General features: G+C 57.0%; 2 protein-coding genes across 6 annotated transcripts; both read left to right on the top strand.

Annotated features, from left to right (window-relative positions):
• The first annotated feature begins 63 nt into the window (after positions 1-63).
• On the top strand, positions 64-7,704 carry Slc25a22 (solute carrier family 25 member 22). Of its 4 annotated transcripts, XM_029556810.1 has the most exons (11): positions 73-154; positions 3,034-3,062; positions 3,143-3,226; positions 3,359-3,484; positions 3,710-3,765; positions 4,609-4,699; positions 5,209-5,327; positions 5,434-5,608; positions 5,697-5,851; positions 5,929-6,004; positions 6,083-7,704. In XM_029556810.1, exons 3-11 carry the CDS (start codon positions 3,207-3,209, stop codon positions 6,234-6,236), a joined length of 972 nt encoding a protein of 323 aa, XP_029412670.1. In that variant the 5' UTR covers positions 73-154; positions 3,034-3,062; positions 3,143-3,206; the 3' UTR covers positions 6,237-7,704. The 4 variants fall into 4 exon arrangements, with proteins under 4 accessions (XP_008852632.1, XP_029412670.1, XP_029412669.1 ...); XM_008854410.3 differs by having other exon boundaries at positions 64-154; positions 3,034-3,226; XM_029556809.1 differs by lacking the exon at positions 73-154 and adding an exon at positions 1,530-1,551 and having other exon boundaries at positions 3,034-3,226.
• A 264-nt stretch (positions 7,705-7,968) lies between these two features.
• On the top strand, positions 7,969-11,028 carry Cend1 (cell cycle exit and neuronal differentiation 1). 2 transcript variants are annotated; one of them, XM_008854409.2, is made up of 2 exons: positions 7,969-8,113; positions 9,454-11,028. In XM_008854409.2, the coding sequence occupies exon 2, from the start codon at positions 9,551-9,553 to the stop codon at positions 9,998-10,000; it is 450 nt and encodes a 149-aa protein (XP_008852631.1). In that variant the 5' UTR covers positions 7,969-8,113; positions 9,454-9,550; the 3' UTR covers positions 10,001-11,028. The 2 variants fall into 2 exon arrangements, with proteins under 2 accessions (XP_008852631.1, XP_008852630.1); XM_008854408.3 differs by having other exon boundaries at positions 7,971-8,089.
• Positions 11,029-13,412: the final 2,384 nt, after the last annotated feature.

Here is a 13,412-nt window from a genome sequence, read left to right as displayed (position 1 = left end):
TGCAGTGGCCACTCCAACCGGGAGAGGGAGCCGGAGGCCGTGCGAGGGGCCGGGGGCGGAGCGGGCGCGCCTCCGAGCGGACGCGCCTCCCCGCCTAGGTGCAAGCCGAGCGCGCGGCGCAGCGGGGAGGCGAGCGCGGCGGCGGCGGAGCGCGGTGAGTGGCCGCTGGGTAGTTCCTGGGGCGCCCACCCGAATCCGGCCGGGCTGCGGGTCAGAGGGTGCCATGGTGTCCGGGGGAGGTGACAACTGTCTGGATAAGGCGACTCCGGCGGAGCCTAGACTTGCGGATGCTTTGACCCGCTGTCTCCCGGGTGTGGGAGGCCGTGCTCGGGCCCGGCGATGCCGAGCGCGCTCCCCGCGCACACGTGTCCCAGTGGGTGGAAGCCCCGGAGCTGAGGCAGGGTTTAGAGGGCACGCATCCATGAGACCCCAGTGGGCCTGAGTGGGCACATACATGGCCACAGTGTCTGTCGCCTTGCTGGGGATGGCGAGCCCCCAAAGTAGGGTCTGATCTGGCCTGGAGCCGAGCCTGTGGCTCCCTCCCTGTTTCTGTTGTGAGCCAGCTGGGGTACCTCGCAATTTGAGACCTCTTCTGGATCCTTCTAGCTAGCAGGGCAGAGCTAACCTCCCCGAGAGGAAAGGGTCGAGAGAGTGAATGGAAGTGGGGAGCTGGGCTCTGCCCGGTCGCTTTTCTTTTAGGTGGGAGCTGGGCAGCTTCGTTCCGGCAGAAGCGGAGAAGCTACAGGGTTGTGTGGGTGGGCTCTGTATGTCCACCGATTTCTCAGTCTGCCTGTGGCCTCAGTTTTCCTGTCTGAGAAAGGCTGAGGTCAGGGAGGCTGAAAACCCTGGGTCCTCAGCAACATGGCTGAAGGGCCAGGTTTCTATGGAAACATTCCAGGGTGCTGAGGAAGCCCTTGACAGCTGCCTCAAACTGATGGGAATTCAAAAAACAAAAACAAAAATGCCCAGCTGGGCAGGGGGATAAAACAGCCCGGAGGGTCCCCTTGTCAGTTGTTCTGGCCAGCAGAACCCCTCACTGTCAGCCCAGGAACTGCCCTCCCTGGTGATCCGCCCGTTTTGCCTAGCTCAGGGTGCAGGACGGACTCAGGCTTGGAATCTCAGTGCCTACTTCTGCTCGTCCCTCCCGGCTTCAGATGGTCTGACTTCCAGGCCTTTTCCCGTCCACCACTCAAGGTGCCCTGATCTCAGATGTGAAAGGGGTAGAGTCCAAGGGAGAAGGAAGTGCTTATACAGTGGGCTCACTATTACCAAGGGCAGGAAGCCCTGGAAAGATGAAGTCCCTAGGGGAGGAGGCCACAGGTAGAGCTAACTGGGATGGGAAAGGAGGAACCAGATTACAGTTCAGAGGTCACACCCTTCACCCCACACCAGGGCTGGGAGGGACAAGTACTCCACTGAGGCCCCTGGCAGAGGGCAGAGGACACCTAGAATACCACCCCGTGCCCTCTGGACCTGCCAGGTGAGCAAGGCCCATGATTGGCAGTGGCCTTTGAGACTCAACACTCCTTCCTTGCCTTCTCCAGAGGACAGGTATGTGTGCCTTCTTGTGCCCCAGCATAAGGTTCTCTGATAGGTACCAGGTCCCACGGCACAGTGGGTGCTGACCCATCTCTGCAAGGGCACACAGGGCGCCCCAGTCAGATCTGTGCTCATCCCATAGGCTGCAGACAGGAACCTACTGAGTGGCCCGAGATCATGGTAGTCCAGGACCGGGGTCCCTGTGGTGGGCAGCGTGGCCCCTGCAGGGTTCGTCTGCCTCTCCCCTGGCTCCCAGGCTGGACCCTGCCCCTCACCCCCAGAAGCTGTCTCATTCCTTCTCTTCCGTCTCCTGAAACTGCAGGGATTACCGTCTAGCCCAAAGTGAAAGAGAAAGTCCCCCCCCCACAGGCCCACTCCGCCCCGCCCCACGGCCAATCCCTGTGGCCCTTTGCCTCCTCCCCTGGCCAGCCTCTTTATCACCTCGGTGAGCTGGCTTGCTGGAGCAGTGGAGGAGCGTGTGCACTCGGGGGTCCCTTAAGGGTGAGCAGGGACCCAGCGGGTTTCGGGGAGTGGTGGGTAGCAGGTCCAGAGGAGGTGATGATGGATAGTCCAGTGGGATGAAGGTCACAAGTCCTCTGAGGGCTTTCTAGTGTGAGACAGCCATGTGATTCCGGATGGCAACACCGTGGGGTGCTGCTAACCTGTGACAAATGACCCCTGAGGGGGCCAAGGAGGAGATGCAAGGGAGAACCCAGAAGCCCTCACTGCTCAGTTTCTATGACTGTATCCTCCAGGAGCATCCCCTGAGGCTGGCTCTTGGCTCCCCAGCCCCTTCCCCCAGCCCTAGGAAGTAGGGTATACCAGCCACAGGAGCCTCAGGTGATAGGCACCCCTCTTCTGCCCATTTCATGCCATTTACTTCTTCCCCTATCCCAATCCTGATCCCTGGACTCCTGGGTTAGTCTCAGAGTGAAAGTCCTCCCTGGAGAGGTGGAAAGGAGGGTGGGCAACTGGCTGGGTGTGGGTGGGAATCCTGCTTTTCCATGGGAGGGAGTGCCATGGCCCAGAGTGGGCTGTGGTAGGAGTGAGACGGCTCAGGCCAGTTGGAGAGCACCAGGGAGAGGAGCCTACCTCTATCCTCCAGACCCCAGAAAGTAGCTGCCTCTGCTCTAAGTGAGAGTAGGTCATTATAGTTCAGTCTAGGGTCCAAGTATCACTGCCCTAAAGAGCGCCTGGCCCTTTAAAAGCTGGAGCTTGCCATGTGTGCACGTGAGCATGTGCGTGTGTGAGGTGTGGTGTGTGAGGTGTGAGTGGAAGGCTGGGAGGACGCCATGGGGAAGCCAGGTGGCCCCAGGGATGGGTATCCTCCTCTTCCTCCTCCACTCCCCCAGTGCATCCCTAGGGCACCTTGATGGCTCTAGCTTGGGGCAAGGGACCTAGAGCGTGAGGGGCTCCTTGTCCCATGTGAGATGGAGTGGCTTCTTCCCTGATGGGCCCCACCCTCTGCTCATTTCTGTCCCTTCTTTCTTCCAGGTGGCAGAAGCTCTGAAATTTCTCTGAAGGTGAGGACGTCCCCTCCCCACACTGTCAGCAAGCACTGCCAGCCACTAACACTGTCTGCGTGCGTCACCTTTCCCATCAGTGCCTCCACTTCCACCCAGGGGCCTGGGTCAGCCACCTGCTCTGCCTGGTGTTCTCCGAGTTAAATGGCTGATAAACAGATCAGGTCAGAGGGATCCCAATCTGCGCTTTAGTCTTGGCTTTCATCCCCACCCCCCCACCCCAGCCTGACCTTACCCACATCCCCTGGTCCCACAGTTGAAGTAGTAAGTCCTAACATTTGTCCCTGCATACACAGCCTGCCCGCCAAGCTCATCAATGGCGGCATTGCTGGACTGATTGGGGTCACCTGTGTGTTCCCCATCGACCTGGCTAAGACGCGGCTGCAGAATCAGCAGAATGGCCAGCGCATGTATGCCAGCATGTGAGTGAGAGCTGCATGGGAGGGGTGGGGGTGCTGCTTCCATTTTTGGCTCTGCTGGGTTTGGTAAAGGGGAACCTGGCAGCAAAGCAGGTTTGAGGGAGCTTGTCCAGGGCAGAGCAGTTGGCCTCTCTGCCCTGGATGCTCAGATAGGACAGACACTGCCTCTGCCTGACTCAGGGCTGGGGTTCAGCTGGCCACCACTTATCACCTTCCTCTTGACTACAGGTCTGACTGCCTCATCAAGACCATCCGCTCTGAGGGCTACTTTGGCATGTACCGGGGTGAGGCTCAGAATGGGTGACAGGCGGGTCTGGCTGGGAACAGAGCAGGGCTATATACTTGGGACTGGTCTGTAAGTATGGACATGTTTTAGGGTGCTGGTGGCACCTGAGCAGAAATGGGGGCATCAGCCAGCCCTGGGAGCTGGAGGAGTTGGATGTCTGAGGGAGCAGTCTCTGCTGAGTAGTAGGTGTCAATCCTCACTGGTATACCCTCCCATCCCCTAGTGGTGTGGCTGGACAGGATTTGGCTCTTCTTCTCTATCCTAGCAGCCGAAATTTCTGCCCCTGCTCTATGTGACAGGCAGGACCACATCTGTTTGGAAGCTAGTGCAGGGGGCATTATGCAAAGCAGCTTAGAAAACAATCCCTGAGGGTGGATTTTCCCAGATGCTGTGCACTCCTGAGCTCTCGTCTCTGACAGGCCATCCACAGCTTTCCCTGAGCCCTGAGCCACACCACATTCCTGCCAGTGGGAGCACCTTCATCCACAGGCAGGAGGCCCATGAACGAGCTCCGGTGGCTTGATCCTTACTACCTTTCATTGAGAGGCCTGTCCAGCCAAAAGCAGAGACAGATGGAGGTGGAATGCTAAGGGGGGCAGAAGAGGGGGAGGAGGCCACAGCACCGCCCCATCCTGTCTGGTTCCCACCCCCCTGGCACAAACCAAGCCCATATGTGGGTGAGAGGGCAGGAGGCTGCAGCCAAGGAGTGCCAGGCAGGGCTTTGCCAGCCAGAAGTGAAGTACTATCCCAAAGCCTCTCCAGCCCAAACTGCCCAGTAAATCTATCCCCACCTGACCTGCCTGTGTCCTCAGGCCTCACCTGACTCCCACATGCCCCACAGGAGCGGCCGTGAACCTGACCCTAGTCACCCCTGAGAAGGCCATCAAACTGGCAGCCAACGACTTCTTCCGACATCAGCTCTCAAAGGATGGGTGAGGGGCTGGCCCTCCCTGGCCACTGGGCCCCAGGGGAAGACCTGTGGCTAGCGTCCTCCCCCCAGCAGTCCCCCAGGCTGATGTCAGACCCTCAAAGGTTCTCCCACCTCAGGCCCTTTGCTCAACATCTGTGACCTTGAGAGGGCACTTCCCTGCGCCTGCGTGGTGAGGTGCAGAGCAGCTGCTGAGTCAGTGACCATTGGCCCCCAGCCAGTCTGCTGCCAGGATTTGGGGGCACCAAGCAGCTACCCCATCACTGGAATGTGGGGCTGCAAGGTTGGCCCCTTCTAATTCCCCATTCTCTGTGAATCCCCGTCTGTGAGGCCATCTGTCCTTTGGGTTAAATACCTATTACTGGAGGGCTTGGGTCCTGGGACCCCTACAAGACCACATCTGCCTCCACCACTCCCATCTCCCTTTATACCTGGGTGAGGCAAGGCAATCCCTACCCAATAGGGGTTGGTGCTCCACTTCACCCCAGTCACAGCCCCGCCCTTGCCCTGCAGGCAGAAGCTCACGCTACCTAAGGAGATGTTGGCAGGCTGCGGGGCTGGTACCTGCCAGGTGATTGTGACCACCCCCATGGAGATGTTGAAAATTCAGTTGCAAGATGCAGGCCGCATTGGTAAGGGACTGGGGGGGACACAAATAAGTTGGGGACAACAGCTAGACGCTGTCCCCTGCCCTTTCCCTAAGCAAGATGGAAGAAACCAGAGCTCCTTTCTTACCAGCTGCTCAGAGGAAGATCCTGGCTGCCCAGGCCCAGCTCTCAGCCCAGGGAGGTATCCAGCCCTCAGTAGAGGCTCCAGCTGCTTCTCGGCCCACAGCCACCCAGATCACCCGTGACCTGCTGCGGAGTCATGGCATTGCTGGACTCTACAAGGGACTGGGGGCCACGCTGCTCAGGTGTGAAGACAAGGCCTGTGGGAGGATGAGGAGGACGAGGTCTGCCTGCCTGCCCCTACCACCAGCATCACCTCTTCTGTCCCCACAGGGACGTCCCCTTCTCTATTGTGTACTTCCCCCTCTTTGCCAACCTGAACCAGCTGGGCCGCCCGGCTTCTGAGGAGAAGTCACCTTTCTATGTATCCTTCCTGGCAGGCTGTGTGGCTGGGAGTGCAGCTGCTGTAGCTGTCAACCCCTGTGATGGTCAGTGCTGGGATCTGGGCACCACTAGGGTGGGGGCAGGAGACTGGGTCCCCACACTGACTCATGCTCCCTCATAGTGGTGAAGACTCGGCTTCAGTCGCTCGAACGTGGCGTCAATGAGGACACCTACTCGGGGTTTCTGGACTGTGCCAGGTGGACCGGGTCCTATGAGCTGGGGCTGGGGCTGGGGCTGGAGCTAAGGACCTGTTCTGATCTTCCCCTCCTTCACAGGAAGATTTGGCGGCATGAGGGCCCCTCGGCATTCCTGAAAGGCGCCTACTGCCGTGCACTGGTCATCGCCCCACTGTTTGGCATTGCGCAGGTGGTCTACTTCTTGGGCATTGCTGAATCTCTGCTGGGGCTGCTGCAAGAACCTCAGGCGTGAGCCCATGGATGCCCCTCCCCAGCCTGTTGGCTGGTGCCAGAACAGGGTGACCAGCCCAAACCTGAGGAGGGAAGGTCTCTCCCTAGCCTTCTCCATCAAAAAGGAAGTCGGGGAGAATGCAAAGTCCACGTGGGTGGTACACACCTAGGCCCCCGTGGGGTCCTGAAGGGACAACAGTTGGGATCAAGGTCTTATTTATGTAGAAAATGCAGAAATCTGTACATTCCTCGAGCCAGGCCTTTCCTGTCCTACCCTCTCCCCAACCTGACCCAGTCCCACCTGGCCTGAACACCCCCTGGGACAGAGCTGGTCTCTGGGCTGGGGCCCTCAGGCTTGACTGGGCAGGCGGACTTACCCCCTAGTCTACTGGCTCCTGTCTCCAAGGCTGTCCTGGTCTACAAATGGGACCCCCACAAAATTATTTATTGAATCTGCTGTGCCCACATGGCTCTGCCTGTCCTCCGTCCATTAGTCTATCCACCCCTGCTGCTCTTCTGGCCGTCCTCCAGGACCCCACTCTACCTCCCCAGCCAGCCTTACAGGAGGATAGGGTGTCTTGTTCCCACATTGAGCTAGATTCCTAGGCTGGGGGTGAGACCATACTGAGTTCTGAATCCTAGGCACCCCGCACATACTCTTGGGACCTTCTGCTGGGCCTTTGGGCTCCCACCATATCTGAGACCCAGACTCTGGGTGAGGTCTGTGTGGTAGAGCTGGTTGGGGATGGGCTGTGGGGACACCTCTGCCCTTCTGCCCTTCTCCATGTGGCCAGGCATCCTGTGCTCCTGTGTGCTGTGTGCCTCAGGCTCTCTGCTGACCCCATCCAAGAATTCAGTTCTCCTAAGCCGGGCGTGGTGGTGCACGCCTGTAGTCCCAGCACTTGGGAGGCAGAGGCAGGTGGATCTCTGAGTTCAAAGCCAGCCTGGTCTACATAGTGAGTTCCAGGCCAGCTGTGGCTACAGGCATGAGACCCTGTTTCAAAAAGACCAAAAAAAATTTAGTTCTCCAGCCTGGTCTCTCTTCTGATACCCTTACCCCTGGACTTAGATTGCCTGTCTCGGAAGGGCAGGCATACGAGCCAGTATGAAGTCTGGGTCCACCCTGATCTATGGGCCTCTGCCCAGTTTTGGGAAGCCCCCCTCTCCCAGCCCTGGACCCTCTATCCTGAATCAAGGCAGGCCCCTTCTGCCCCGGCCATGTGATTGTGTTTAGTGATTGACTGAAGTGCTGGTGCTGTGTCCTCCAAGCTCGGCCCCTCCGTGGAGGCCCCTTCCCAGTGACACTACCTGGGGCTCAAGTCTGGGCCCCCAGTTCACGGTTGCTCCTGGGAGCCACCCCTCCCATCATGTGTGTACCCTGAGAGCTGCTGCTGCTGCTTACAGAATTATATTTTTTTCTTTTGAAGAGTTTTAAGAAGTAACTTTTTGTGTCTTGTCATGTAAGATGATAAATAAATATTCTAAATAGATGCGTGCTCTCTCGGGAGTCTGTGCATGGGTGGGGTAGGGAGGGCAGACCCCTGCCAGCCCTGATGGCTCTCAGACCCTGCAGCCCTGCATTGCCAGACCCCTCCATATGCTGTAATCACCTCCAGCCATGTCTCTGGATAGGGCGCTGATAACAGAAGTGGGCTAAGCTTTGAGACCCCCGCAGTTCCCAGGGGAGCGCACGGGCGTGGCCCTGCTGACGCAGCAGCTGCCCGCCCCGCCCCTTGCCGCTGGTCCTCGCGTCTGCGCAGGGAGCAGCAGTGCATTGTGGGAAACTCCCGTGCGCACCTTGGTGTCCTCATCCTCCGCCCGCTGTCATCCCGAGGAGCTAGTGCGCAGCAAAGAGCCGGAGGCCCAACGGAAGACGTAAGGCGGCGGGCCGCGTCAAGGGTGGGTATGGACGGGGGAGGCTAGGAGCAGCAGTCAAGCCGTAGTGCCGTGGGCTTCAAGGTCACGGGGGTTGTGGCGCGGGCACTTTGCTCTTTCAGGCTCCGTAGCTTTGGGGAGGCAGAGGAGGCATTTGGGAAAGGGGATGTAAGTGCAAGCCAGAAATAAGGGGGGAGACTTCCTGCCCTGTGCAAATGTGCTGCCCCGCACACACCTAGGCCCCCTCCAGAACTGTGGCATGGAGGAGAGGCTAGGGCTTTCTGGGATGTGAGCAGTGGCTGAGCTTCTCAGTGGTCATCCCCATCACGATGTGACTTTCAGATGACCTTCAGTGTGCTCACTGTACCTAGCAGGGGACTTCCCCTTCCTGCACATGGGCAGAACGTCCTCCCAGGGTGGCGGGAGACAGGGGCCCCTGGGTCTTCCCGGCAGGCTCTATTACCCGGCAGGGTGGCTAGGCCTGCCTTCTCTCCAGTTAGGACACTTGAGAATTGAGGTGAGGCCTTTCCGACAACTCAGGGCCCATCTTCTGCCCTGACCCCCTCCAGGCTTCTGCCAGGGACCTTCTATGCTTAGCAGAGCCTTATGCTCAGCAAGGACTTCTTGCCCTTGAACTGGAAGGTCAGACCACTGTTGGGAAGAGGACACTAGATCTAAGCTGGGTGGGGTAGGTGGCTGATCAGAAGCAGCAGTTGGTGGAATGCTGCCTGGCTTCTCTGCCTCCATTTAGCTCTTTTAGTCTTTATCGTCCTGGTAATGTGAATCCACTCTCCAACCTGATAGCCACCGGAGAACTCAGACCTTGGGCTCCAGCCCTGTCCTTCCTCCTTTTGGACTCTGGGCAAGCTGTAGCCCAAGGCCCCTTGGCACCCCTGCCTCCCACATAAAACAGCAACAAGCTCCCAAGACGACAGGAACTCGGTTCTGCTAGTGCCCACCATGGCTCGCTCCCCTCTCTCCTTGAACAGCCTCTCTTCCCATTTTCAGGATTAGATTTCCATGTCCACAGCAGGGCCTCCCTACCCTGACCTGTGTAGTGGACACAGTGTGTGGGGGAAAGACCAGGCTACAGATGAGGAAACTCAGGCCTGTCGATATTTGCGTCTGGCCCTTCCCTCTCCCAAATGCTGCTTCTGTGGCTGGAAGGGCTTCCTGAGAATGGTCAGGAGCAGACAGAGGCCAGGCCTTAGAAGAGGAGGGACTGGGAACACATGATGCTTCTGGGCTGGAGCTCCTGGGGAGTTCAGAGAACTGGGAAGGATGTCTCTCTCTGGGATGGTGTGTGGGAGCTGTCCAGAAGGGGCTTTGTGCCCTGCCACTGCCTCACTTGCGTCTTTCTCCAGACCCATATAATGCCCAGGGGTGAGCTGTCCTGAGACACTGTGGTCCAGCCACCTGCCTGTCCCACACACCCCAACCCAGCTGCCAGCACAACCCATCATGGAGTCCCGGGGAAAGTCGGCCAGCAGCCCCAAACCAGACACCAAGGTGCCTCAGGCCACAGCTGAGGCCAAGGCCACCCCAGCTGCTGACGGAAAAGCCCCCTTGACCAAACCTGTGAAGAAGGACACCCAAGCTGAGAAGCAGGAGCAACCGGCAGCCCCCGGGCCAGCCCCTGCGAAGAAGACACCAGCCAAGGCAGACCCTGCACTTCTCAACAACCATAGCAACCTGAAGCCAGCACCTGCAGCCCCCAGCAATCCTGATGCAACGCCAGAGCCCAAGGGTCCTGGCGATGGGGCAGAGGAGGACGAGTCCAACGCTGGAGGCCCAGGGGGCCGAGGTCCCTGGCCTTGTGAGAACTTGACCCATTTGCTGGTGGCTGGGGGTGTGGCTGTAGCTGCCATGGCCCTTATTCTTGGTGTGGCCTTCCTAGCACGGAAAAAATGATGCCTGATGTCCCCGTGGGGGCACAGAGCCACTTCCTGTACAGACCTGACTCTATAGTGCATGCGAAGTCATAGATATTTATCTATACATATACACATCACACACACACATATGTATGCCACATACGACCATGCAGCAGAAGACAGACAGTGAACCCACCTCTGCTGACCCCAGCACTCCCCCTCCCAAGCTCTGGGGCAGGAGCCCAGCTCTGCGGTTTGCATGGCTGGGCAGGTGAACACTAGCATAGGGCAGAGGGTTCAGCCTGTACTAGGCAACTATGAGCAACAAGGGAGGAACAGACCCTGGGTACGGCCTCTGAAAGACAGGTGGTGGGTGGGCTGGCCCTGTGGGGATGTTAAAGGGCGTGACTGTTTTCACTCCCCCCACTTCTATTTTGTTCAGTTCTGGGAGGGGGGTTCTGTCTGGGCCTGGTGTCCAGGTGGGGGCACAGGACTGATCTGAGAAGTCACATCTGCAGAGACACACACCCACTGTCCCTGCCTCGGCTGGGTGGAAAGGCACAGCTTAACAGTTGGATTTGGGAGGGTCCCCCTTCGGTTTCCCTTTTTCAACATGTGTCCCAGGAGAGCCCCTGAGGCTGGGACCACCTCACTTCCTGCCTAGAGCAGCAGTTGTTGTGGGGGTGGCTGAGAGGCTGGCAGGGAGGCAGAAAACAAGGACCCACACCACAGTTGTGCCTGCCCAGTACCCTCCAATAGACAGCCCTTCCTGCCTGCACCCAGCACCCTCTGAGTCTAACAGCGTATAAATGCAATAACACAGGTAGAGTAGACTGCCCAGTGGGAGACAATCACCCATCCCCCACTGCCTGCAGGAAGACCCGCTGCGCGGTTCCTCAGCTCATCTGGTCCCAGCTTGCCCCTTGGTGTGGTGACAGTGGGCAGGCTTCTAGAAGGTTGCAGTGGACTCTAAGGGAATGTTGCCCTCACCTGGCCAGTGGCTGCAGGGACTCTGGGCCTGAGTGGAGACTGAATCTGAAATAAACTCTGTTACCTAAAGGCTGAGCTGGTGTCCTCACCTGCATGGGGCTGGGAGGGGCAGAGACTTTCTACTTGGGTGTGTGGGGGCTACAGATCTACCACCTAGGTTTTCCAGGGCTTGGGTGGGAAATCCTAGGTCCTCTCCATGCCCTGATGCTTGTGGGTTATGTGTACCCAGAACCCCTGGCCAGACCCTTCCCTATTCTAGGTGCTCCCTCCCTGGCCTTTGTGGGAGCCTGAACTCAAATGGCCACTAGGGGCTTCAGGATAAGCCCCTAGGCCTATGCTGACCAGCGGCTTTGTTCCTTAGGTTAGCAGGAAGGGTCCCTTTATCCATGAAAGGCAGAAGAGGCTAAGGGAGGGATCCCTCTCTGGTCACTCTCTTCCACAGCTCCCTGAGCCCATTCTGACCTATTGCCTGGCACACAAGGGCTGCCCATTGACCCAGCTGTGGGTGAGGCTGTCAGGGAATGGGCTGCAGGGAGCAAAACTCACTTTAGTATCTTGTCATTTTGGGCCCTTCCTCCCCACCTCAAAGGCTGCTGAGGCTAGCAGGCAAGAGCTTGTTGACCACCTCCTCCCAGTGACCTTTGAACTGATATGAGGGGCACCCAGTTTTTTCTCCAGAGACCTTTGAACTGGTATGAGGGGCACCCAGTCTTTTCTTTCTGGCCTTCTGATACCCACCTTTCACCTACACACCACATCCTATGCAACTCTGAATAACTCCTAAAGGGTGAAGACATCCCAAATGGACCCCTTACCCTTGCCCAGACCACTCTTCCTGGTCTCTGTTTGATCACTACCTGCACAAAGTGCCTCCATGTCCAGGCTGGCACCTGCCTAGATCAGGGTTTCCTGAAGTCGGAGTGTTGTGGATATGGCAGGCACATGGCCACCTGCAACTCAGCTGCCCTGCAGGTGTTAGGGCTGCACTGTCTGGTGGATAGTCACTGCCTCCTCCAAGCCTTTCATCTTTTCCATCTTGTGGCTTGCATCTTAAAACACAAGTACTTTTAGGCACTAAGGCCTAGTCCTCTCATGCTTCTGGGTATAGTGGCACAGGCCTTTAAGCTCAGCACTGGGAGGCAGAGGCAGGCGGATCTCTGTGAGATCCAGGCCAGCTTGGTCTACATAGTGAGTTCCAGGCCTGACAGTGCTATAAGGAGATCCTGTCAAATAAGTAAGTAAATAAATAAATAAATAAATAAACAAATAAATAAATAAATAAAAATAAATACTGGCAGGCCAGCACTTAAGAGACAGAAGCAGGTGGATCTCTGGGAGTTTGAGGCCAGCTTGGTCTCCATAGTGACTTCCAGAACAGCCAGGGCTACATAGTAAGACTTTGTCTCTAAAAAAACCAAAAACTGACATCAAGGCAGAAATGAAAATCCCAGTCAAACCTTGCTCTAGCTTAGATCTGGAATGGTCTCCAGGCATTGTGGCAGGCTTGGTGGACGGGCCTTGTACAACTGGGAAGCCTAGAACACTGAGGGTGGAGCCTAGTGGGAGGGGTGGTTTACTTGTTGTTTGCCTATGTTTTGTATATAGGATCTGAATATGTAACCCAGGATGACCTTGAACTTGCACACCTGCCTCAGCTTCCTGACTACTGGGATTACAGGCCTGCAACCACCATGCTTGGCTAAAATGTATGTAACAGCTCTGTGTATGTGGGTGTATGTGTTTGCACCTGTGCAGATACATGTGGCGACCAGAGGTCAACTTGGGTGTCTATCCTCAGGCACCGTCCATCTACTCTCTCTCTCTTTTTAAAAAAATATTTTATTATTTTTATTTTATGTGTATGAGTGTTATACCTGCATGTAGGTAAGTGCACCTGTGTTGTGCAATGCCCGCGGAGGACAGATCCCCTGGAATTGGAGTTACGGACAGTTGTTAGCTGCCATGTGGATGCTGGGATTCAAACCCGGGTCTTCTGCAAGAACAGTCAGTGTTCTTAACCACTGAGCCATCTCTCCAGCCCCCCTTCTTTTTAAAGATTTACTTTATATGCATGAATGTTTGGCTTTCATGAATATGTGCACCACATATGTGCCTGGTGCCCACAGAAGATAGAGGAGGATGTCAGATCCCCTGAAACTGAAGTTACACAGGTCTGTGAGCCACCACCACATGGGTAATGGGATCCAAACCTGGGTCCTCTACAAGAGCAGCAAGTGCTGTTAATCAGAGAGTCATATCTCCAGCCCCCACCTTGTTTTTTGAGACAGGGTCTCTCACTGGCATGGGACTAAGTAGGCTAGGCTACCTGGTCAGCAAACCTCAGGGACCCATCTGCCTGTTTTTCTCCAGTGCTGGATTATTGGCACCACTATGCCTGGCTTTGCCTGGCTTTTTTATGTGGTTTCTGGGAATTTAATCGAGGTCCTCTGATGAGCTAT

The sequence above is a fragment of the Nannospalax galili genome, unplaced genomic scaffold (assembly GCF_000622305.1).
Source record: "Nannospalax galili isolate Female #2095 unplaced genomic scaffold, S.galili_v1.0 scaffold507, whole genome shotgun sequence".
NCBI classification, from domain to species: domain Eukaryota; kingdom Metazoa; phylum Chordata; class Mammalia; order Rodentia; family Spalacidae; genus Nannospalax; species Nannospalax galili.
The sequence above is the reverse complement of the archived record's forward strand: the minus strand, read 5'-3'. Positions and strand labels throughout refer to the sequence as shown.